This window comes from Phalacrocorax carbo, chromosome 1 (assembly GCF_963921805.1).
Source record: "Phalacrocorax carbo chromosome 1, bPhaCar2.1, whole genome shotgun sequence".
NCBI lineage: Eukaryota > Metazoa > Chordata > Aves > Suliformes > Phalacrocoracidae > Phalacrocorax > Phalacrocorax carbo.
The window spans coordinates 15,511,638-15,537,856 of record NC_087513.1 but is presented as its reverse complement, the minus strand read 5'-3'; the positions used below and the strand labels follow the sequence as shown (position 1 = coordinate 15,537,856).

The following is a 26,219-nucleotide window of genomic DNA, read 5'->3' as shown; positions in this document are numbered from 1 at the left end:
TTGTAGCGTGGGGATCTTGATCCTTCTCAGGAAGACAGGCCAGTGGGGTTGAGGGAGCAACGCTAAATGTGGAAATGCCCTGGATGGCCTTAGGCAGGGCAGTACCAGGGATGTAGGTCCTCATGCAAATCTGCCACCCCGAAGCACAGAACACTCCATCGGGGGAGGGCAGAGGCTCCACTAGAAAGGTTGCCATCCACTGGGAGGAAGAATTATTTTCTGTGGATTTCCCCAGAGGTGACCCATGCCAGCTGTTGGGCAGCAAGTAGAGAATTTGCCCCTTAAAGCTTGAAAACATATTTTTGTTCAGAATGAAAGAAAACAAAGTGTTTTGAGGGATTTTTTTTTTTTAATAACAGAAGTAACTGACTCGAGTTTACAGCTTCAGAAGCTGTGCAGGGTCTATTCATCAGCTGGCAGTACTTTGTGATTTGGGCAGGAACTTCTTGTGTGTACTGAAAGGCTAATTTTGCTAATGGCAGCATGATCCGCATTAGATCGTCTATTTGGCAGAAAGTTAGTTCACATGATTTCTAAATGTGCACTAGTTATGAACCAAGTATAAGTTGTACAAGATAAATGCTTTCATTTCCAGTTATTGAGTGTGCCCAATTTTTTGACTGAATATCAGGTTTATTTCTTCCATTTTCTCAAATTTGGCAGTTAGCCTATGGCACTGCTACCTTGGCTTGAGTCCAGAGCGGCGTGAGGTGTTTGCTAGGGCTGTGTGTGGTATGGAACAAGGCCATTGCCTTAAAGGATTCAGTACACCGATTGCTTTCTTAACGAGTTAAAGGTGGCATATAGGAAAACAGAACCGTTGTTCATGATAGCATTCCACAAAATGAAAAAGATATGAAGAAGAAAGTAGCTGATTAGGCTTTTAAACCTTATATTTTACTTTCTAAGATCCAATTTGTTATTCTAATAAAAACTCTCCATATTTTGCAGTTAATTTAAAATATTGGTTTCTTTTAACCTATTATTTCCTTTAATGGTTTAGATGCTTAATTTAGCTAATCGGTTCTGAATTCCTACTTGGGCAACTGAATCTGAAGCTTTATGAGATACTTGTTTTCCTCGTGTCACCACGTACCCCTGCAGGGCTGTAGGTGATACTCGTACATTTTCTGTACGAGTACTTGCTGAAATGTGTTCATAAAGGAGAATCATTTCTCCTTCAGCCTTCAGCCTTCCTTCAGCTTGCTTGCTTTCTCTGTGGAGCTGACTCCATCGTTATTCCGTCTCCGAGCTGTCACTCGCAGTGTCTTCTAGGCTAAGGGACGTTTCACTGGTGGAAATTTCCAGATAGGCTGGAACTCTGCACAGGACTGTTTGAGCGCTCCGATAGGCATTCATTTCCTTTTATATGGTTAGCAAATGCACAGAATTGATACTTTTTTTTAAAGCTCCTCTGTAATTACCAGATTTAAAATCTGTTCAGTCTTGCTTCTTGAGCCTTACGTATTGATGCAGCAACACAGTAATTTAGCAATGATGCAAACAGGAGAAGTCCTGAGAGCGCTGTAGATGAATTGCCTGAAGATTGTGTGTCACTATGATGGATTCCTCTCCATTATTATACAGGACTGTGCAGAGGCTGAGAAAAAGATCTTGGAAGGTCAATGAGATTATTATTTTAGATATCCCATAAATTTCATTCATTTCACATTAAAAGAATGGGATGGTGGCTAGGAGATTTAGGTTTCCCTCAGTCCGCTGCTGTGGAACTGTGCAGCTGTTAATTTTTGAAGCTCCTTAATAGGTCCAACTGGTTTACATCTGTTTTCTTTCCTTTTTGGCAACCTTCACTCTCTCTCATACCATTTGCCTGACTGTGGCTGAAATTTGGTTTTTTTCTTTGCTGAGAGCTAGTGCTTGTTTGGGTGATGAATGAACCTGCCCTCTTTTCAGGAGCCCTGTTGTTGGTGAGAGAGAGGAAACAGCTCCTGGAACCACAAAAGGCAGTCTGTAGCTGCCCACCATAAGTGGATCAGTAGTAGCAAACTGCAAAAAAATATGTGGGTTTTTTTTTTTCTTAAATCTTCCTTAGTTCTTGTTCTCTTTGGAATGAAGTTAAAGAATGCAGACACCCAGTTTACACCAAGAATATTTGTTGTGTTGCAAACAGGAGTTTGAGACAGATCAGTTCTGGCCCTTCCCCTTCTTTCAGTGAGCCTATAATGAATGCTCTTTACTCTGTCCACCAAACCTGAAGAAGTGGAATCCATTCTGGAGAAACAGCTTTCTCAAGCTGTGCCTGTGCACAGGAGTCTAGGGCTTCTCACACTACACATTTCCTAATACAGAGGTAGTCGGAAGCTGCATTTCTAATTGATAAAAAGATTATAATTTTCATTTGAAGTGTTGCCCAAACCAGGCAGGTCCATAGCTGTCAATTAGATGTTCACGACTTGTCTGGAGCAGCCACACACACTCCAGCCCAGAGACGTGGTTTTCTGTTTGTTTAGCATTTTCTGTTTCCCAGGGAAAGCACGTTACTTTGTTGTTCGGTAGATGGTGGAGGCTTCCACTTTTTCTGATTATAATTCATGCTGTTGATTTTACATCTATTTGGTTTCCTGAAAACTAGCTTTGCAATAATCAGTCCTGCGAGTCTTTCTTGGCCAGGACACTATGACAAGCAGTGGTCTGGATGCTCCCCAAGGGAGGAGCACTTTTGATTTTTGAAGTGTTTCCCTGTTGGTCCGAAGCAGTCCTTGCCTGATGACTTTCAGAACATATTCCACAGCCTTATGATTACCCTCAGGATTTCGCATTTGAAATAGTCCGTGGTCCCTATGGTCTATTTAGTTTGGTGTTTTTAATTTGCATTGAAGGTTTTTAGGCTGGTGATTTAGGAAACTGTGATAGGAATATCATACACTCAAAAAGCAGGGGGAATTAACTCATGTTAATAATGAGTATTATTAAACTCATAATTAAGTTTATGAACACGCAGTTTCATCCCTTAAGTAGAAAAAAAAAATTTCTTCTCTGTAGTCGTACACTGCTACTTTTCTGTTTCTGTTGTGCTGTAATGGCCACAGAAACTACAACTACTTGTGACAGGTTTCAGTCCCTTCGTAGATTGCAGCAAAACCCCCAGTGCCAGCTGTTTTTCCAGGCTCGCTTCTTGGTTCGCCTCTGCTGATAGGTTGATAACATAACCATTTAAAGTTTGGTTTATCATTCTTAAGCCCATATAGCAGAATACATAAAACTGCTAGTAATTGTGATATCTGGATGACAACTGTTGTCCAATGTAGGCTACTTGGCCTCCTGTTTCTTCTTCCAGCTGTTCTGCTTGCTGTGATGCTGTCATAACATTGTAACATAGCTGTGAATTGCTGTCTTCATCTTAGCTCCCATTTGTTTGTTTATAGAGAATTTTTAGATCCTCAGATTAAATGTTGCATTTGAGTACCGGATGTTTATTAACTCTGAATGTAGCACCACTGTATAGTTAAAATAGGCTTTGGCAAATAGTTTATATTCCATTACCAAAGAAAAGCAAACCAGTCTGCCAATTTAAACGTGATATCAAGGTGTGGAAAGATAACAGTAGGTTTGGGTTTTTTGGTGGCATAAACGAAAAAGTGTAAAATTTTTTAAGCTCTGTAGTGCAAACCCTAAAATTATGTTAACATAACCTAAAGGCGGTGATGCTATCTGTGATATATAAATACTAAAATATTAATGAAAATGAAATATGCAAATACAGCATATTAAATATTAATGCACTGTTCATGTTAATCATGAGTAGAACTTATGTAAATGCCTTTTTTTCATCATCTCTGCAAACTTAAAACTCCATGCCTCCCTTCACTTAGGGAAGTAAGAACTAACATATACATTATTTTTACACCTATTTGGGGGACAGTTTTAGATAAATTTTGTTTTTAAAACACCACTAGTAATCTTGCATTAGTTTTTGAGACACCATGGGCTGTTTTTCAGAGTTTCTGAGTATGTCAAAGAAATGATGTTCAAAGCATTTCTGATTTTAAGTCTGCATGTGTCTTAGCCAAACTCAGATGCTAGGTTTGCAAATGCTGTATTTCACGGCCTCAGAAGCAGCCAAAGTTAGAGGGGGGAACTGAACTCGCAGGCATTTGGCTTGGCCCTATGTTTGGGCCACACTGTTGAGCACAGCTCTGTAAGCAGTTATTTCTGTGAAGTCTGTGACTGAAATCCCGCTTTAAATAGTATGAAACATGAAAGGACAAAAAACGCACAACTGTGAGTGATGCGCATCACACTAGTGATTGGTGCTGGGGTTGGGAACAGTGGTTCAGGTTGAGCCTGACTGAATTAAGTGCTATCAAGCAAAAATTATAGCTGTTCTAGTTAAAATTTCTGTAACAATCTTTTTTTTTTTTTTTCCTTTTTCTCCCCATACCCCAACCCCCGTCAAACAGAAAGAGAATTTGACCCAAACAAACACTGTGGAGTACTGGATCCTGAAACAAAGAAACCTTGCACAAGATCGCTCACCTGCAAGGTATTTTTCTTAGAAGATAAAATATCAGATGCTTTGTTATAGTTTAAATCCTACCACAGTAGTTTGAGAGGTCATACCTGCTCCTGTCTTACAGACAATGGGTATGGTATTCAGGCGCTGTCTTCAGGTAATTCTTTTGAGTAATTCTGTTCCTTTGAATCAGAGCATCTGCATTATTCCACTGATATTTCTAAAAAGATTTTTTTTCTTGTCATTTTGTTATGCAAAAAGCATTAACGTTTCATGTAGAAGCACAAGTATTATTTCAAATGCTCCTTTTTTGGTTCCTGTGTGCAACGATGTTAAAGTATAGTCAATTTTTAGTAAAAAATTAACACGATTTTTGTATAATAAATTACTTGGAGGCTGCCCTTTGATAGTAATAAGTCTCATGTCAAAAAGCAGCAGCAATGTAAGACGTTTATAATGAACATTTGTATGTGTATGTGCTGCTTGTCAGTAGAGCTGATCAGTTAAATTTGCTTTAAATTGTATGCACATTTTTCAATCCAATGAAATAAATTTTTTTTATTGTAAGTTAAGAGCTACAGTGACGTTACTTCTTAATATTTTAAAATTATTGGAATTATATTTTCTGTTTTGGAAAAGGTAAGTCAATAGACTCTATTAGATGAAAATTGTTGCAAAAAGTAATTTTAGCCTTGATGTTGGCATTTCTTAAGAATGGCTTCATAAATTATCAGAGATAATGTGGAATAACAGCTTTATTTCCATAACTGTGGCTAAAGTTGTTTGAAGTAGATTTTATCTTTTAGAGTTGTGGTGTATCAGAAGTATAGAGGACTCATAAACAATGTCATGCACACACAAATGCTTTTTAACCACCCTATTTTTAGACTCATTCACTTAATCATCGACGAGCAGTTCCAGGCCGTAAAAAACAGTTTGACATCCTTCTAGCTGAACACAAAGCTCGATCCAGGGAAAAAGAAGTTGCAAAAGACAAAGAGCATCCACCATCTGCAAGGGAAAGCTATCAGAGCCAGCCCACACCAGCACAAGACTCTCTGTCAGGATCTTCAGTGAACTCTGGGCAAGAATCTAAAGTAACATCTCCTGCAAAATCTAGACCACCAAATTCTGTACTTCCAAGGTAAGCAGTTCCCCAGCGCAGAACACTGCATCCTGAAGATGCTGTAAGAAATGTTGTAGTCTGTCATATAGCTTATTTTGTAACCCTTTGATATTTATTTAGGCTATTGCATGATAAAACATATTAATGTAAGAGATTTTCTTAGCAGTAGAAGATAAACTGCATTTATATTAACCTTAATCTGTCCATGGTAGCCCGTGATCTGATTGGGAATGGGTTAAGGAGTTGTGTCCGCCCTGCGATGGGAATCTCAGACTAGCTGTATTTTTTGGCTGAAATGGTCGGTAATAATTAGGAAAGTTTACATTCAAGTCATACGGGCACATTTGGGAGCAAAAGTCTATTTACATGAATTGGGGCAGGTACTGGTGGTGAAATTCTCCACGTTTATGTAGAATTTTTCTCTGCAAATACTTTACCAATTACATCAGGGGAATGTCTTGTAAAAAAAGGTGTCGTTCGGTGCTAAATGAGAAATGTAAGCAGCTAGCTCTTAAAAGTATTGACTTAAAACTGTCCATAGCATGTCTTTCCTCATTTTGAAGATTTTTCTTGTGAAGGACAAAACCAGTTTTCAGACAGACAATGCGAACTTCTAAAGGCATCTCTTTAGGAAAAGTGATTTGAGGTATTGGATCTCTGAATTCTGCTTATCCTCTGGTAAACTTCCCATATGTTTTGGTTGGTTGGTTAGGGTTTTTTTGGTACTAGTTTTGACTGGAGTGGATAGAGCTAAACTAGTTGGTTTTGTTCATATTTATTTTGTTTCACATTTCTATTCTTTGCAGAAGCCTTGGTCAGGATTGGGTGCCCATTTTGGGGCTTTTGTACTAAGACAGTCCCTGTTTCAAAGAGATATATGTTGTATTTATTATATCAAGTCTTACAGCTATTTCCACTGTTTTCGGTGTGTTCATCAAGCCATAATGAAATTTTATTCATACAGTGGCAGAGGTGGGTCTTACAGGGTTTGAGTGAAAGGGCAATGAAAGAATACCTGTAGATAAATTGGTATGAAGTCTGCCTAATTCTGTAAAAGGAGTGACCTTACGCAGTCCTTACAGAGAGGAGCACAGAGGGACGACAGCGAGACATTGTTTTTTGTAGGTGTTACAGTCGAAGAAACAAAACTGGAATGCGATTCAGCGAGGGTCAGCTGAAGAAATAGCAAAGGCAGTGGTACACGAGGAGGAGGATTTTAGCAGTCATACGTTGTGTTTGTACAGTCTACAGTACTGTTTCTGCTGCAGTGCCTCTCTTCTGTCTGTTTTTGCAAGCAGCTGTGCCAGAGGAAAGCCTCGCTACCACTCTGCTGGGAGCCAGCAAGCCTGCAGCTTTGCTGCTGGAAGTGGTTATGTGGGTGCTCCCTGCTCTGCTGAGGCAAAGCTTGCTGGTTTCACTGGAGATGGCTTGGCTTGGCCTGGCTGGCTTTTCCTGAAGGCTAAGGAGCACTCGCGCAATCTATCTCTTGCAACAGCAACTGCACCAGTTAATTCTAGCTGATGGACATCGTTGAGCAATCCCTGCTCAGTTCAGAAGAGGGCACCTGTCCACAGTTTTAGTGATTGCTGTGTCCTGATAGCATAAATTCATGAGATTGAAGAAGATCTTCAGATTTTGCTCAATGCGGACATCTCCTCCAACCTCAGAGGTCCACATACACACTTGGTCGTACAGACTGTAATTGAGAATCCTTTCCACCCCCACTTCTAATATGATTTGTTTCCAAGCTACATTTGAAAGGCAAGGCACCGTTGTGCCGTGTGGTGCAAAGGCATTCCCACTTTGTTATCTTGGATTTTAGACAAAGGTAAAGAAAACCTACCTGCTGTAAGAGGTTCTCCCAGTTACTTCACTTACTAATCCAGCTGTAGAGGATGTCAGCTAAACACTCTTATTACATTTAATAAACTAATTTCATTAGTATTTCGGTATGAAATGAAGTTTCATAACTGAACCCTTGGGATCAATCAAGTAGCAGAGTAATGATGCAGTGTAAGAAGATCTTACACATTTGATTTTTGTTTGCATTTTTAATACACTTTACCTCTCTCAAGATCCTAAACTCATCTTCATGGCAAATTTAAAATTTCAGCCAATACAAAGGTGCTGCTAACATTAACTCAATGATAACCCGTGATATATTTCTGACAAGACCAATTGTCAGCTATTCTGTGTCTTCTACTGTCCTTCTTTACATGGTCATTTCTGGTATAATTTACTTTGACGCTTGGCTCCTGCAGGTGGGTTTGCAGAGCCTTTGAACACTGATGATTTAAATGTATATTCTCCTTCTAGACCATCATCTGCAAATAGCATAAACAGCAACAGTTCTTCAAACCACAGTGGGTATGTACCAGAACTGCCACTGCCTTCCATGGGAGGAGATTTAACGAGCAGATTGTCCAGCGATGAAGGAGAAGCGGATGGAGCTGAAGAATCTGAGAAATTAGACTGTCATTTTTCTGGACACCATCCCAGGCCTCTTGGGGTATGTGTCTGTCTCTGGCATGCCTCACCGTTATTCTTACGTAATTAGAGATGGGAGGGAAAAGAAGTAATTTAGTAAAAATTCTTACATTCTGAAACTGTATTCTAAAGAGAACAAATACATTTGACAGCAAATGGTATGGATGGGATACGGTAGGAGGAGAAGACTGGTCAGGGCATGTGACAAACATTGCTAGGTTGCAGGACAGGATGAGCAGCAGAAAATCAGAAGTTCTGGTTTTTAGATTTTCCTATCTGTAGACTGCAACTTGGGTGTAATTCTGCTAAACTGTGAAAAAGTTGCACTGTTTGAATTATGAACAGATAATCTCTTTGTTGTCATAGTTCTTACAAAACTGTACCTTGCAATTGGTTACAGTTCTGAAAATCATAGGGCAGCAAAGGGCTATTACAGTGCTTCGTTGATTTTTACAGTCTAGTTTGAAGCAGTAATTAAATATCATTTACGTGAGTATATGTGGACATAGAAGCTATTGCTTCGCTTAGCTAAAAATGGAAAGTCTAGAGCATGGCATAGCCCATCTGCTCTGGCTTAAGTATGTGCTTCTCTGGCAGCTGGTTTTGTCGTTCTCCCGTGTTAGTGAGAAATCTCATTGTAAGTAGTAAGAGCTGCCTTGTGGCGTTATCTCTGCAGCATGAATTTGTTTACAGTGCACAGACCAAGAAGCAATGGGGGAACTCTGGAACTTCTAAGCAGTTGGTTCTCATTAAAATTAAGCCAAGGAATAAAATTAATGACGAATTCACTTATGTGTTTTCCATATGATATGCAAAATGAAGTGAACACTGTGATAACTGTAGCATTGTCTATATTCCCTAGAGCAAAGGAGAGCTTGTTACTGTCAGACACCAGGAAAAAGTGTGAGCTGAACATAAAATGACTGTCAGATGAAATTCTGTATTTGGTTCTTACACAGAAAATAACAATTATTCTAGTGCGCGTAGTACTATGATATGTGATAACCTCCTACTTCCTTGAAACTCTTGTGTTCTGCTTCATTTTTGCTGGCTGCTTCTTTATTAATTAAAAACTAAAGGCTCACTGTATATGTGCCCACACAATTTAAAAAAAAAAATCTCAGTGCAGCCAGTTCTTGTACAGGCATCATCAGTGAGGCATGGCCATCAATAGCCATTTTGGTTTAGGATCCTAGTTCTGTTTCAAGGCAAACCCCACTGACTCATCTTTGAAATCTTAGCATCTCTCAACTGAAGCAGTTTCTGGTAGTGCAACTGTTCTTAGTCACTATCAATGTGAAGACAGAAAAGGGTGTGAGCTGCCTTCAGCACGGTTCACGCTAACTTGCTAAATTTCATATTGATGTGGACTGTTTTCCTTGCATGGTCCCCCTCCCAGCGAGGTGGTAGTAACCAATAGGGAAAAGGCAGTAGCTTCTTAAGCTGCCTCTTACTGGTAACTGCTCTGTATCACTGGGAGGTGAAGCTAGTTTATCAACTTAGGTGGTGGTTTTAATTAACCTGTTTAACCTTGTCGTGAAACACACTTAAGATAAACAGTTACAGTCACCGCTCGCTGTCCATTAGGCTGAAAAGTACTTTAAACGGATGCTTTTCTACTGCATCAGTAGCTCTGCTCTCAGCCAGAATTTGTGTGACTTCATCCCTGCGTGATGGAGAGTTGCCTTGTTTTCAAAAGGTGATTTATAACAGGTTTCTCTCCCTCAACTAGGTGTTGCGGCGCTTCTCTATGTAATGTGAGACCAGTAAGACTGAACTGAAGGAAGGGTAGATTCCTGATCATACCATTTCAGTGTAGTAGGACTTCTCAGGAAGTTCTCCAGAGGAAGCGGTGCAAATACTCTTGAGCTCTGCAGAATTCTCAAAATATTTACTACTTCTCTAGATGATTGTCGTACACTGTGAAGAGTGTATCTGATGCTCTGTTGTAGCGCAGGTGTCATGGATTATAATTTTTTTTTTTACTGAAATGTCTCTGGTTTGTTTGTTTATTAAATAGATACTAAAGATGCTCCCATTGCACCTTTTTCCTCTTCAGTTATATTTTTATTCCTGTTACACAATTACGAGATTTAATGTGCACAGAACAGTGTAACTCTCATTCTGAGGCAGTAAGAGTATTATTAGCCAGAATTCCTTCCTTAACAGTACCTCAGTATTTATATTCTTTCCCTGTCACACATAGGTACCTGATAGTAAACTGACTTGTTAGTCAAGTATGAAGGATACTTTACACTAAGCTGAAACATTATGCATGTATTTCGTATCTCATGCAAAAAGTACTTATGCTGCAGATAGTCAAAAAACACCTTTTTAAAGGTGTTTCATATGCATGATACAAATTACAAAGGTGTTTCTTGATCTACAAATGAAAATTATTTTATTATGTAGAAAATTTTTTTTTATAAACGATGTTGAAATATGTTTTCTTTCAGTTTTGTTCATATGGCAGTCGCTTAATGGGAAGAGGGTACTATGTCTTTGACAGAAGATGGGACCATTTTCGATTCGCACTAAACTCCATGGTAGAAAAACACTTGAACTCACAGATGTGGAAGTAAGTGGCATTTTTACACTTGGTGGGTAGTTTTACATTTTTAGTTCTGTAAAACTTTTAAACTAAACACTCCATGGGAAGTGTTTGTAAAACTACCTCTGTATTGAGGCGCAGCAGTGGCACGAGTACAGATTTTGTCTTCCCTGGTAAGGAATATGCAGCACAACAGAACAATCTCCTATCCAGTGTAAATTTCTGCCAGATTGAGGACTTATTTTAGTCCTTCTGAATCTGGGGAGGAGTAATTCAGTAGTTCTGTTAACATTACTTACAAGCATTAAAGCTCAGTGTTCTCTGGGTTTGGAGATACGTTTTGATATCATATCCTTTTATAACACACAGGTTAGATTTTGCCTAGATTTTTACATCTATATCATGCACCCGTATCACCATTCAGACTTTGCTCTGTAAGATTCATGCACTGTAAGATAAGGAACTCGGAACACATTTGCCTGTGCGTAAGATGGAATATGATCAGTTTGTAGTCCATAGTGCCCATAGTGGCTTTGGGGTCTTAAAATTCTGATTATTACTGTTGAAGCACCTCTGTATCATGTACACAGGCTCCAAGCACTATAGGCTTTGGTCACACAGATACATTAACATAGACTGCACTTCTAAAAAAGATGCTAGTTCTTAAAAAAGAATATTTGAAGAGCTCCTAGCATGTGCAGATAGGGTTGATTTTTTTGGGGGTATTCTGCTACAGAATATGCATTCTTCTTCCAATGTAATGACACTAAAGTGCAGTGTTTCATGTCACTGTTTATTATCAGGACTGTGTTATATTCATTGGATGCCAGCCATTAGATAAACAAGGTTTGGTTTTTATTTAAATATATTTTTGAAACACTAAAGCTTGGCTTGTTTGACTAACCTGGTAACTTGATGGTAACAGTGCTACTGTGCTGGGAGACATAGTTTGGAAATGGTTGGGTTTGCCATAAAAGGGCCAGCGTCGTGTCTGTTTAGAGACAGATCATGCTTGATCTGCAAAGGGTTCCTCTCTCCTGCTTTATAAATTTGGCTGTTGACTAGTGTTTGTTGCCTTCCACAAATAAAACTAATTTGGTTTCCTTAAATAGGAAGGTTAAAACTTGCTATCTATTGGCTTTGTCAGGAGAAAAGATACTCACGCATCTGAGAAAATGTGCCACGAGTACCACTACTGTCATGAAAAACACAAATAACCTCTATAGTAGTTATATGATACAAGAAATAAACAGGCCTCATCCTGCTCCCACTAAATCCAATTGTAAATGTTTTCCCAAATGCTAGCTGTTTATGTGATCTCTAATATTTTAATGAATTCCACGCGTACTTACTTGTCTCTATAACACAGGAAGCTCACGGTGCTTAACCCCTATTGTACTCTTCTGTTGTCCTCAACCCTCCTCTGGACTGATCTTTTCCTGTCTTCCCTAAGCAGGGTATGCGTAAAGCTGTTATTTTATAACCAGTGCTAGTGCAGTTCTGTAGCAGTGGCTCATCCGGCTGAGACAAGGGGTAGAGAGATGCAAGGCCGTATTTTGAGAACAATAATGACATTTACAAAGCACACTTAATCCCTAGTTCTCAAAGTACTTTATAAAGGTGGTTAAGAATTACTGGCCCTTCTTCAAAAATAAACTGAGGAACGGATCAGATAAGCAGCTTTGTTCGTGTAGCAAGTCACGGGCAGTAGGACTCCCTCGTTTCTGGCTGCGTGGACTGTATGTAATCCCTTATGTAATTGTGCCGTAAACAGTGTCCTGTCTGACAGTCTCCATAGGAAGAATACCAGGAAAGAGCACTTGTAATTAGAATTTGATTTGTGATAAAACAGCACACCCAGTGCTGCTCTCTTATCATACTTCTTTGAGGGCAAGAGTAAGCCTTTAAAAACTGAAAAGGTGTCAGTAGTGTGGATAACAAGGGCAGAGTTACAGTGATGTTCAGCTTCTTAACAAAGAGAAATAGGATTAAACTGTGAGTTAAATTTTAGTCCAAATAATGAGAAAAGCTCACATGATAATTTTCCAAGAGACATTATGGTAGTCTGGTTCTTTTTTAACACTGGACTAGATAAAATAATAGAAGATGGTGGGTGAATAGAAAGGAAGTTGAATACATTCTACTAATTTCAGAGTGAATATTAAATTCTATTCTCAAAATAGTATTCAACTAGTAATTAAGCTTATCAAGCATTGTTTAATGATCTGTCAATTTTCCAGTATCAGTGAAATTAATCAATAACTTACCTAGTTAATCCTGTCTAACCAGCTCTCAGTGAGCTGTTGGGAATAGCACTGCAGTGGAGAGGGATGAGCTTTCCTCCTTTCCTCTTTAAGCTCAGTGATAAAGTGCTTCGCAAACCCCCAAACTGGTTCACTTACTACCTCGTCAGATCTAACCTGTCAGTTTAGGTTGATACTGAAACTGTTCCACAACTTGAGCTTTCAAGCAAAACGCATGCAATGAGTGAAACATAGTGACTAAAATGTTTATAGATCCCGCAGTCAGGCATTTTATTTGCATTTTTAAATTGTTTGGTAAAATAGGAGAGGGGAAAATAGGAGATTAAATTTGTAATAAAGTGATTAAATTGTAATACTATGCACTTCGTTGCTACATGGGGCCCTTGTGCTGGGCGGAGCTCAGTTCTGGTTTAACTGAGTTACACAGTTTGGGGCTCATGTACCATGACAGAATTTTATAGGGAAAATTATGCTGCGTAGTTCTTTACGTAATCATCTTCTGTTAGGTCTCCGTTGCCTCCATGGATTTAATGTGCCTCATTTCAAAATTAATTTTTAGGAAAATACACTTCATGACCCAGCTTTCCTGAATCCTTACAATATTAAAACACATGTGTTTTCGGTTTTGTTGTTTGTATTAAATCCCAAAGAACCTCATAATGGAATTGCACGTTTCAAAAGAAGGGGAAAAAAAACAGAAGTAAAAGCATTTTAAGCTGTTGTAGAATGCAGAGCTGATCTTGAACTGTGAATATTCAATTATATGTGGTTGGTAGAATAGGAATCAAAATTAGGATGAACTAGGTTTGCCTTTTTTTTTTTAAGAAGGTTGTCCGTCCCAGAAATCAATTCCTATCTGCATTGTTTGGATGGAATATTTTATGTGTCTAAAGCTTGCTTTCTTTCCCTGCCCCCCACCCCTTCTCTATTTAGGAAAATTCCTCCTGCGGCAGATAGTCCCATGCCTTCTCCAGCAGCACACGTCTCCACTCCTTTTCCAGCATCAGTCTTGCAGCCTTTCAGCAACCCCAGCGCGGTGTATATTCCTTCAACACCTATCACTTCAAGAATCACTTCTTCCTCTTACATAATGACATCAGCCATGTTATCAAATGCAGCCTTTGTGACAACGTCAGATACGAATTCCATTATGTCACACACTACAGCTTTCCCTCATGTGGCTGCAAGCCTAAGTATCATGGACTCAACTTTTAAGGCGCCATCGGCTGTGTCACCCGTGCCAGCAGTCATCCCTTCCCCATCCCACAAGCCATCCAAAACAAAAACCAGCAAATCCTCAAAAGTGAAAGACCTGTCATCTCGCAGTGACGAGTCTTCAAGTAACAAGAAGAAAAAGCCGCAGTCGTCATCATCATCATTATCTTTGCAGACATCTTCCTCATCTTCATTTTCAGGGTCCCACAAAAAGAACTGTGTCCTGAACCCCAGTTCAACTTTGAACTCCTATCAGGCTACATCTTCCTATAACAGTATGTCTGTGCACAATACAAATAACGGAACAAGCCCACTCAGTGCCAAATCGGAGCCCTCAGGACGGACTTCATTATCAAGTAGTTCAACAGACTCAGTGAAACATATGAGCATGGTAGTAAGCAGTATTGACTCTTCTAACCTGTCTGTATCTTCTCTTGTGCACCACTCAGGGGACCACTCCCTGGGAGCACATAACGCAGTGTCTTCTCTACCCCTTTCTTTCGACAAATCAGAAGGAAAAAAACGTAAAAACTCTAGTTCTAGTAGCAAAGCCTGTAAAATCACTAAAATGCCTGGTATGAATAGTGTTCATAGAAAGAGCACTGCCAACCTTATTTCTGCGGTGCCAGATCCTACGAGCAGCTCCATCTCTCGGCAGGTAAGGGACTCTTCCAGTTATTTTTTTGCAGGGCATGTCTGACTTAGTTGAAATATTTAATGCATTCTGAAAATAAAATGTTTGCTTCGGATTGCTTTTCATCACATGGCTTACTTTCTAGGTTCATACAGAAACATATTTGTATTTGTTTTGTACCAATCATAGAAAGATGCTTTGAGAGTTTAAAATACATATACATAGATATCTATACTTTCTTAAAATATCTTATAAGATTTTTTTAATTCAATTAATAAAGCAGCCATTTGTATCTTTGAAAGTAAGATTGAATGTCCAGCGTAGATACATAATTCTTAGAAATTAATTTTGGATCTTGATTCTCATCTCGAAATAAATTGTGTCATTAAAACAGGAAGATAAGAGTCAGCATTTCTGTTTGTTTCTTTTCCCAAACTTGTTGCTGATTCATCTTCTAACATTACACAAGCCTCCTCATTTCTCTTATGTAAAATGCTTGCCTCTACCTTTCCCTCTGGGGAGAGTCCGAGATGCCTGACCTCAGGTGCTGCTTCCTGTTTGAAACGGGAAAAATTAAGAAATTAGGACCTCAACCAGATGGCCTTTAGTGGACATTTGGTTATCTTTTTTAGTGTGCGTGTGTTCAGAATATTGAAGTTGGTGCAACAGATAAGGTTACACACTCTTACTTCATTGTCACTAGCAACAGAGCTTTGACTTCCCCTTCAGTAATGCTATATAAAGGCAAGTAAAGTAAAAGGCATGTGAAGTAAAATTTGGTGGAAAAACTGCCAATGTGATCTTTATAAAGATCTCCTGTTGCATTCTGCTACTGTGTCCAGTGCTGTGCAGTGCACAGGAACAAAGCTTGGCCCTGGCCTCTGGAAGACAAAACCACAGCAAACAGAATACCTCAGAAGATCTAGAGAAGGTAGCTTAGGAGATTTTTTCGTTTGTTTCTGAACTTCTGTGAAACTCTCATTTCCTAAGGATATCGCACATAAAATGGAATTTGGAAATAAGAAGGGTAAGATCTCAGGCAAGGCAATCCATAGGCAATAGCAGACAGAAATGGTAGGGAAGAAGGGAATAAACTCATTCTGAAACTGCTGTTTTGCAGACAGAATGAAGGTGTCAAAGAACAGCTTAGCAGGTGTATTTTTCCATTCCCTACTTCCGGCAGAGGTGCAACTAAGATTACTTGTTTGGCTTTTAAAAATCGGTAGTGGCATTGTCTTTCTGTTTTAAGCCTTTTAAATGGGTCCTGCAATCAGAACTAATCTTATGTCACTGAAGTCAGTGGGGGATGCTGTAAATTCTTCATTGTCACACACCTGATTTTTGAAATATGTTTGTCTCCAAAAAGATTAAATTGCCCTGAGATATACTATCGCAAATGGGAAGAAAAAGCAAATACAAATTGTTACTTTGGTACAAACATTGGTAGTAGGAAGTGGATTGTATCCTCTTTTCACAGTGCGTAGGCTGTGTCTGTAGCTAGCGCAGCCTGAGGAAGTCTTAGAGATACATGCAGGAGGTTCCGAGTTCAAATTCTGACTCCCCTAGTGACTAAATCTGTTCCTGTGGGATGTTTCTGGTCCAGTTTGTGACATATTTTAGCATGTTGCACAGTAATGGAAGTAAATAAACCATGAAGAATCAAAATAGAGGTCTTCTCTGAATATTTGTAAATTTGTGAGTATTACTGATATTTTTTCCTTAAGTAAAAGGTTAAATGTGTGTAATGAGTGTAACGATACATAGATTTTTAAACATAATGCTTTTACATACATGTACAGCTATACATGTATATATGCCTGGTGTAGATATGTAAAAGTGTAAGCTTTCCCCTTACGCTGCTGTTTTTGGAGCTGCACTGGTAATCAAAAGTAGGAGGTGAAGTGGAGTTGATTGTCTTTCAGACGTCTGGCTGGCAGCTAATTGTCTTTGTGTCAATGACACTGAATTGCATGTGATAACAAAATAGACATTTCCTACTGTTTACTTGTGCTATCAATAAATGGAATTTGTACCCACTTAAACATATGGGGCAAATAATATTACATACTTTATATGTGAATATTAGAACTCTGGAGAATGCAACACCTGAAATCCCCTTTAAGCTCTGCTATTTTGAATTGCCGTGTTCTAGAAATGCAATCACAGTAAAAATACCACCAAAAAAATCAGTATTACTTAAAATCTTGTTCCTGTTCCCTGATGTAATTGCTCAAATTAAATTAAGAGAATAAGAACACAGGAAAAAAAAAAAAAAAAAAAGCTCAAATTGACTGGTGATAGGCTCCGGGTTTGGTTTTTTTCTAATTTGATTCAAGTCTGGCCTGGGTAGATAGCAACTGAAAGCATTAACCATTGGGTTTTGAAGTATACCTTATTTTTTAAAGAAAAAAAGGGACTTAAGTCCTGGCCTCACCCTAATCCTTTTGAAGTGATGCTCCCATTGTTAGACCCAACACGGCTGGGAGTCTTTATTTCTTGTTTACACGGAGTGCTGTAACTGTTCAGTCTTTCTGAATTTCCCTTCTGTCCTGGAGTGCTGCCCTTCCAGCTCTGAGTGAAGGTAGGGTGGTAAAGCAGCTCAAAGCTGACCACAATGCTGCAAGCTGTGTTGCTCCTTCCTATGTCCTATGTAGAGAGTCAGGCCATTAGTCCTAGGAGCACTGAATGAATGAAGCCTAAAGAGGTGTAATATTCCCTGTCATGATTCTAGGATCTCAGCAAGTCACAGAATCACGGAATGGTAGGGGTTGGAAGAGACCTCTGGAGATCATCTTGCCCAACCCCCCTGCTTGAGCAGGCACACCCAGAGCAGGGGGCACAGGAACGTGTCCAGGTGGGGTTTGAATGTCTCCAGGGAAGGGACTCCACAGCCTCCCTCGGCAGCCTGTGCCACTACTCTGTAACCCTCACAGGAAAGGAGTTTTTTCTCAGGTTTAGGTGAAAGTTCCTGTGTTCCAACTTGTGCCCATTGCCCCTTGTCCTGTCATTGGGCACCACTGAAAAGACTCCGGGTCCCATCATCCTGACACCCACCTTTTAGATATTTATAGGCATTGATGAAATCCCCCCTCAGTCTTCTCTTCTCCAGGCTGAGCAAGCCCAGGTCTCTCATCCTTTCCTCATAAGGGAGATGCTCCAGTCCCCTGATCATCTTGGTAGCTCTCCGCTGGACTTGCTCAAGCAGTTCCCTGTCCTTCTTAAACTGGGGGGCTCAGAACTGGACACAGTACTCCAATGTCAAGTCAATGTCTTAGTGGCTATTTTTCCATTTAAAAGATGGATGCATATTTTATTATGAAAGGGTTTTATTAATATTATAATGGTGGATGTAGAGAAGAAGGGTTTGTCATGATGTTCTGAATGGATAGGAAAGATGTTACAAGGTTTGAATCTTTGATCAAGATTTGTGTATTGACGAAAAGCTTGATGTGGCACATCACTACCTAGAGAAGAACAGCTGTGGCGTGCGAAACAGCAGGCTGGAGGGAACAGGGTAGGCAGAGGCCTCCTACCCTTTTAATTTTTGTGCACCACGTAAGCTGCCTTCAGAATTGGCTGTAAATAAAAACTTCAAACATTTCTTCTGGATAGAATGTGAACGGAGGACACTGTTTTAAACAGTCACTGTGAGAAGGGGCAGATATAGATAGGGAGACAGAGGCTACATTACACAGTATACGTAAAAGCGCAGAATAACAAATGACGTTGCAGAAGGGGAGCAGAAAACTGTAATGTTGGTGAAAACCCTGCCAGCCAACACCACAGCCCCATCTCTTCAGTAAGGAACTTGCGCCTGTATTTCTCACTGTTTAGAAGACAGATCCTTGCTACCTCTTCATCAAATGATCAAAGCTGATGTTACTTGAAGTCGACTGACCTTGTGAATAACTACTCAAAATCCAGTCACCTGCCATTTGAAGGCAGGTGTCCACGGTTCATTTTTACCAGCCTTGGATCCCCTGAGGAGCTGCTCCTCTGACTCAGCAGCTGTCTCCCCTTTTGCATCACAACAGAAACATCTATGCTATGTTTATGGGTCGTCGCAGAATAACCTAAGACAGACTGCTCTTGCAGAGTGCTGTAATCTGTCATGCATTGAAATGTGCAGATTGAATATTGCAAGGGCTCATCTTAAGTACTTTTAAGATGCATGGATGTGTACTGGCAATTTGCACTCATTCCTGAAGAAATTCTCTGATGCAGTAAATTGATACAATTGCAAATTTAAACCTCTGGAGCTTGATTCTTCTGGTTAATATTTGCTTTACTGAGCAATAGTAAATGAAGACTCTAAATGGAAGAAAATGGAATAACTTAGGGCATGCTGTGGTGGTTGGCCACTTGCTTTAAACTCCCCAGGAGCTGGGAAGGTCCGCTGGGGAGGAGTCTGTGAGCCTGAGCCCTCTGTGTGCTCTCAGCTGCTGACTAGCTGTGCCAAGTGACTGCAGTAACTAGAGAAACTAGTATTTCAGTGTAGAGAGGTGGGGTTTTACAATCCATATTCCCCCAGTAACTGTTTCTTGTGTTTTCTGACCTGTAATAGTATTTATATGCCTTTTAAGAGTTTATTTAAAGTATACAGGCTCTGAGAGGTAATTATGATTCTATCTGATAAAGTGTATCTTCTGCAGTAGCAAAATACCTGTGTTCCAAATGCAGAGCAATTAGTGCCACTTTACACAGGAAGGGAAGGCCATTACCAGCATCTGCATTCAACTGACAAATGTGCCTCTCACTACTGCTCAATTAATGTCTTTCAGATTGGAAAAAATAGCAGTGTAGCTTTGTCACAATCCAGTCCTTCGAGTACATCAAACCCTGTACACAACAGACAAGTAAGTTGCTTCAAAACTAAAAAAAAAAAGGTGTACTTAAGTAGTCTGTAAGCAGTTTTGAAATATTTTATGCTGTATAACCTTAAAATACAATTTCCTTATGAATACAATTCTTTATGGAAGCTGTCTTTTGGTGAACTAATATTAGATTTCTCCTCTCACTTAATTTTTTTTCCAGCTATTTTCCCCTCTGAGATTTATGATAACAAGTTTTCTGCTTGTTTTTTACCACCTGTAATATGCCCCAGGCTGGCTTACGTGCTGCTTACTGGCTGTTGCTTTGGTGACACAAACTCAGCAGCAGCAGAAACTGTCTGTGCAGGATCCAGCTACGCTGATGTGGTTTTTCTGTCGAACTTCCCCTGATGCGTGAGATGGCACAGCAGAGTCCCCAAACTGGCATAGAAGGGATGGCATTTAAAAATAGGCCAGAAGTGAAAGCAGCAAAGGCAGGACAGAGACGGGGCACTTGACTATTCCAGAGAACTAATCTGAAAGCAAAACTAAGCTAAGCATAATCTGAATTCTTCTTAGACTGTGAGAAATCCTTAGCGCTCCCACCATACCTGTTTATCACACAGACGACTAGTCAGGTAATTAAATTCTGTAACTCAGCTTTTTTGTGAGGCCAGGTCCATGACCTGTGACCCAGCAGCCCTCATCTGTCCGGAGGACTGATAGACTAGTTTATTTTTTTTCAATATGGCCCCTACTCTTTGACTCTCCCACTTGAGTAGTTTGTTGAGAATTCATTATGAAGATCTTTGGTGTGAAAAGGTTCCTCACCTCAGCAAGGTGTAGTCACAAGTAAACAAAAATTCCAGAGGATTTTTCTGTACAGCCAATCAGTATTTTAGACTTCTGTTACATACTCCAGCTAAATTATACAGGAGTAGTTATTCCAAATGGCTGTGCTGCTCGGTTTCTGCTGTGTGGACACAGCAAAGAAATAGTAATGATTGTAGTAGTGATAACCCACAACTGCATCCCTGTTAAAATACTCTGAATCGCTCGTATCTTGAGACGAACTGCCACATGGTGCTGAATGCAAAGCAGTATATGTGTGGAAGAACTACTCTGAAGGGGAAAAAAGTGGAAAGTTTCTTCATACTTCTAAGGAGTGGCATTTTCCTGTGTGAGAGGCTGTCATCCAACTGCCAGTAACAAACGTGGGATAAAGCTGTTCTCAAGTGCAGAACTGTTTCTGCTTTAACCTCCTGGTCCTCTGTTAGTATTAAATACACAGGACCTGAGGAGCAGAGCTTGTTGGGATCTGTTGCCTGGATCCCATGGGGAAAACCTAACAGTACAAAACATTAATTTTGTGGCAGCCTTATGTAAACAGAGGCTATTGTTGAGCTTTTAAGCTGCCCTATTCCATAACTTCATCAAAAATAGAAGTGCTTGCTTGTTTTAAGTCCCACAAACTCTGTATTGTTAAAAATATGTTTCTGTCAGTTTGGTAGTTGAACATGGAGCTCAGAATACAAATACAAAAGAAAATCAAGATGTATTAAGTTTCATTAAACTTTTTTTTTTAAACTCTAACATAGGATTTTAGTGTTTGGAACCATGAATAATGATTACCTATCTAATGACTGCTTGTCACTGTCAAAATAAATCTGAGCTGCTTTGTTGAAAGCTTCCATCTCCAATCTAGCAACTAAAGAGTCACGGAATAGAATTTTAGTCAAACTGTGCTATGATATTTCTTTATAAAGGTGTTATTAGTTAGGTCACAGCAAGTGGATCTGCAAGTATCTGCTGTGGCAGTAAAGATATTACTGGGGGAACCTGAGCGCTCTTGCTTGTAATGTTAGTGCTGTTAGAGCCGTGATGATCAGGGAGCCCGAGTGAAGCAAGGTCTGTAGGCAGACAATCGCTGCTCTGCGCTGGATTTTATAGTTGGAAAAAACAGGCACGTTTTCACGAATACAAGTCAGAACAACAGACTTTCAACAACGCAGTTTGAAGCACAACTGCAGCCATTAAGCTAAATGTGAACAAGGAGCAGTTACTCAGAGCTTCCTCCAGTGCGTTACCTGGTCAGGCAACCTGTTGGGGCTGTCTGCTGGTGCAGAGGGGGCGTTGGAAGGGAGAAGATTGCTGCTTCTCAAGAGAAGGGAGAAGGGTCCGTAACTCATTACAGGCTTCAGTGACTGGGTGAGAATGAGGGATTCAGGGAATTGCGGCAGGCTGTAAACCCTGTCTCGTTCAAACCTACAATGGCTGCGTGCAGCCCTCCTGAGACATCTAGCTTCCCCGCTCACCTTCCAGCGGGGCAAAGCCACCAGCCACTGGTAACTGGGTGTTTCCCATTACTGAGCTGTGAGATAAAGGTGCCCTGTGGTTGTTTTGATTTCACACAAGTAGGGCTTTTTTTTTGTCTTTTCTACATTTGTTGAAGCGCATTGTGCTGTTGGGTACTCCTGCGGGGGATGGGTGGCTCCGAGGCTAACTGTGGTGGGCCTGTCTGCTCTCTCCCATTGCGTTAAACGCAGCCAGGTTAAACTCAGACAAGTTGTTCGCAATTCATGTTAAATTTGAATGTTGCTGCATCTATTTGAGACCTGAACAGGGGCTTGTATACGTAAAAGCATGCCTGTTTTTCCAGCTACTGTTGCTTTAATAAAAAAATACTGCTTTTCCCTACAAAACCTACTTAGTTTTTAACAAATGTTTGTGGAATGGTAGTTTCACAGTCGAAGTATTTGTGCCTGTTAATACAAATTATGTGTTAAAAGCTTGTTTTCTCCAGATTTTATCCTTGTTCCAGGTTTATAACTAATCAAGTGTTTTTGTCTTCATAGTGTTTTTAGGTGCCTGAATGTGTTAACACTTCAAGACCTCAGTATGCGGTGGTTTTTAAATACTGAGTAACTAGATCGGTTTATTAAGGGAAGGTGACAACGTGTATGCTGTGTGGGGATTCCTTGTGCATGAAAACATGCTGTGTAGAGGAAAAGATTCTTCAGCGTTGTCCTCTAATTGCTGCTCTTTATTTGTAATGATACACCAAGTTAATGAACGGGAGATGCACCAAAGCTTGCTAAAATCAGACGGCCCCAAAAGGAAATACGCTGTTTATTTGAAGCACTTCCTTTTTTTAAAGGTCTAACATAATCAGTAAACAGGGAGGGAATTTAGTTCAGGTACTTGAAATAAATTCCTGCTTTGAGTTCTGTCAGACGCAGATGTTATTGAAGTGTTCTGTGCTGAAAGACATTTTGTGATTTTGAACCTGGCTCTGGTTTCTCTTCTAGAAGACATCAAACCGGACTGGTAGAATAAGGACTCTTCCGTAACAAGGAAAAGGAACCAGCCTATAATCTCTAGCTCTCAGCAGCCCTACTCCACAGGGTTTTTCTTTTCTATGTCCTGCAGATGGATTTAACCTTTTATGAATTTGTGGTTTTAAAGAGAATTAAATTTACAGAAAACTGTAATAGTGATTTGTTTAGTTTTTCACTTGTATTTGCCACTGATCTGTGCGTTCTGCTTGGTTATGTTTCATGCCTTTCAAGCTGTTAGCGTTGCAATGCTCCCTTTGTTTCCTTACCAGAACACAGCAGACATTCCAAAAAAAAAAAAAAAATCCAGATCATGATTTGAATTTCTTTAAGGGATCTCCAAATTTTTTCATTAAATAAAAATTACAGTAATTCTGTATTTAAGCTTGTCCTATGGATAAAAATTGAGTGCATTTCTTAGTAATTTGCAAACAGCTGGGGCACTGCAACTTTAGGGACTAATCCTGACTGGTGCTCTGTACCTCCAACGTTTAATAAGTTCAGAGGGAATTCGGAGTGTTCAGCCTCCTCCGGGATCAGGCTCTTAAGGAATCTATACTCCAATCGACGCATAGAGGAATTTTGCACCCAACTGTGATTAATATTACTGGGGGCTCAACGGGTAAAATCCCCATACCTTGGTGGGTTTCTAGACCCTTAAGACCACAGCGCTCGGTAACTTCAGTAAACAGTTTGGGGTTTGCAAGGACGGGAGTTGAGCAGATTGGCTTGCATTAATAGAATTGCACTGACAGTGTTTCTTATAGGATTACTGAATAATTTTTTAATAAAATATAGGTTTTATAATCAGGAAGCCAATACTAGGTACTGGACAATAGTACAGAGGAATTAATTTTTATTTCTACAGTGTTAAAAGTGCACTTATATGCTGGTTTATTTACATCTTGGGGAAAGGCGAGAGACTGCAAATAGGGAGATTATTACTACTTTCTTTTTTAAAAAAAGAAGGCTTAAGGCAAATTTTAAGACTAAAAATGTTTAAGCAATTATAAACAAGGCTAGACCCTTTGAAAAAAGTTTAGAAATATTCTTAAAATAAATTTTTATAGTGTTAATTTTGTAATAATTTATGTTTTGCTATACTTCAGAGCTAACTGACCGGTATAGTTTCAGAAACAGTATGAAACTTAGGAAAGTTTAAGCAATGTTTATATTTTTAAAATGTTCTTTGAATTATGTTTTTATTGTACATTTCTTCAGACTGAAAAATGTGTACATATCTTTGTTATTTTTGCACAATTTTTGTCTTGTTCAGTTTTAGGAGCAGTACTATGTTGATTTTTTTAATTTATTTTGAGTTATAAAACTGCAGGAGTTTAAAAATCTCAGTAACAAAGTCATCCTCTGTAATCAATGAACTGCTATTTCTAGGTGTTGCGGGAAGACAGTGGTTGTGAGATTCAGTGGTTGCTTCTGAGAAAAAATGCTAATCCGTGACCGAAGGAGCAATTTTGTAGTTTTAGGAAGCTTTAGCTCTTTCCATGCATCTTTTAATTGGAAAGGTGGAATATGGAGCCTGTCCTTTGAATGCTGCTTCAGTTTTTTTTTCAACTGGCTTACACCTGACAGCATTTCAGGAAAGTTAAGCGCCAGGTAAAATCCCACGGTGTTCTTTCATCATCAAAGAATCATTATTTAATTCTCTGTATCAAAAATTTCAGCCTGAAAAGTGAAATGGCAGTAAACATTTGGAAAAAATGGATACAAACTGGACCAGCCTATAATGCATTATTAGTGTAGCATTCACTCGGTAGTTCTTTTTCTTCCCCTTTTGCCTGAAAATCTTGTGATTTGTTTCCAGCAATAGAGGCTCAGAAGCTTTGGTTGTTACACATACGCAATGCATAGGCCCGTCAGCCATAAAAAGCGACTTGGATAACTTGTATGCCTTCTTTTGTATCGATGTAACAATTGTAAATAGTGCTGATTGACCTTTGTAGAGAATAGTTTATACAGCATATTCTATTATTGCTGATTCTCAGTGAACTATTGTTTTAAAAAAAAGAAGAAAAAAAGAAATTTTTCTATTTACACCTTATATTTTGTTATGCTGTTGACCCATGGCACTTTAACAAAACTCTGTGGGTTTTGCATAGCTGGTCAGTCATGGGATATATTAAATAACTGTTGTTGCACAGAAATAAATTTGCACCTGCTATATTGTGCTTTCCTACTACAGATTTTAGAACCTTTTCCAGAAGACTTTTGAAGAAAGCATGTCCAATCATTCTAAGAAAAAAAAAAATGCCATACTTGTACAGCCAATTTCTTTTCTACAATCCATATTTTGTAACACTAAGTATTTTCATTCTTTGTCCTGCACCTTTATGTATTAGCAGTATCAAATAGAATTCATTCCATGCTTGTGATAATTGTAAGCAGAATAAATGTCTAAAGTAGGTGTAAATAGTAAATTCTATGGCTTACAGTTTAAAAAAGGAAAAACAGAACAAATGTATCTGATTGATACTGCCATGGTTCAACGCCGGGCCTGGAGATATTCTCTAGTGAGCGATTGTATTTTTTTTTTTTGCTTTATTATTATTATTTTTTTTTGTAACATGGCTTTGTAAATAAAATAATTTATATGTTTGTAAGAAACAGATGGGTTTTGTCATTATTTATCTTTGCAAAGCAAAAATGGTATGTGTTCCAAGACTGCCCTTTTTCCTCCCAGAGGCTGAAATACACTGTGCGACAGCCAGCACTGAGGATTTGACTGGAGGTTCAAAAGATCTGCCCAGCTCCCTGTACAGGGCTGGACTGCCCTGGGATTAGTTTTGGCATTCGTGTCTAAAATATTTTTGTATTTACATGTCAGGACACGTATGACAACCAGCTACTGAGGTTTTTGCACCAATAAATCATTCTTAAATTCCTTTGCTCAGCTGAATGCATTTTCTCATTCCTTATCAGTGTAAGAATTAACTTTGCTTGAGCCGATAGATTTAGGAATTCTCACTTCAATGGGCAGTACAAAATTATAACCCGTCTTTTTACACTTGTTAATACTAAAAATGCAACTTTTATCTAGGCATTAAGATTCTTGTTGAGCGTAAAGCCTGTTCCAATTACAGATCAAATGAGACTGACATTGTTCACTGGCTTGTCAGCTCTGCAGAGAGGATTGCAGTCGTCCTCTCTCGAAGCAAACCTCTTCTGCAAATCTGAGGAAGATGTACATTTTTACAGTCCTTTTATGAATATCTGGAAACTCAGCCTTAGAGATACTGTAGGGAAGATGCTCACAATTATGGTATGATCTTTGTTAAACCCAAGAAATTTGGACTGCAAACTGTGG

At 39.3% G+C, this 26,219-nt stretch overlaps 1 protein-coding gene across 8 annotated transcripts in view; it reads left to right on the top strand.

Annotated features, from left to right (window-relative positions):
* Window positions 1-25,519, top strand: part of ATXN7L1 (ataxin 7 like 1) — a 118,921-nt gene extending 93,402 nt beyond the window's left edge. For 7 of the 8 annotated variants that reach the window (XM_064444785.1, XM_064444767.1, XM_009506203.2 and 4 more), the window contains 7 exons: window positions 4,422-4,504; window positions 5,362-5,618; window positions 7,917-8,109; window positions 10,544-10,665; window positions 13,836-14,775; window positions 19,533-19,607; window positions 22,871-25,519. In XM_064444785.1, coding sequence (XP_064300855.1) covers window positions 4,422-4,504; window positions 5,362-5,618; window positions 7,917-8,109; window positions 10,544-10,665; window positions 13,836-14,775; window positions 19,533-19,607; window positions 22,871-22,912 — 1,712 coding nt within the window. In that variant the 3' untranslated portion in view covers window positions 22,913-25,519. Of the gene's footprint in view, window positions 1-4,421; window positions 4,505-5,361; window positions 5,619-7,916; window positions 8,110-10,543; window positions 10,666-13,835; window positions 14,776-19,532; window positions 19,608-22,417 lie in introns of all 8 variants that reach the window. The other variant, XM_064444777.1, reaches the window with a different exon arrangement.
* Window positions 25,520-26,219: the final 700 nt, after the last annotated feature.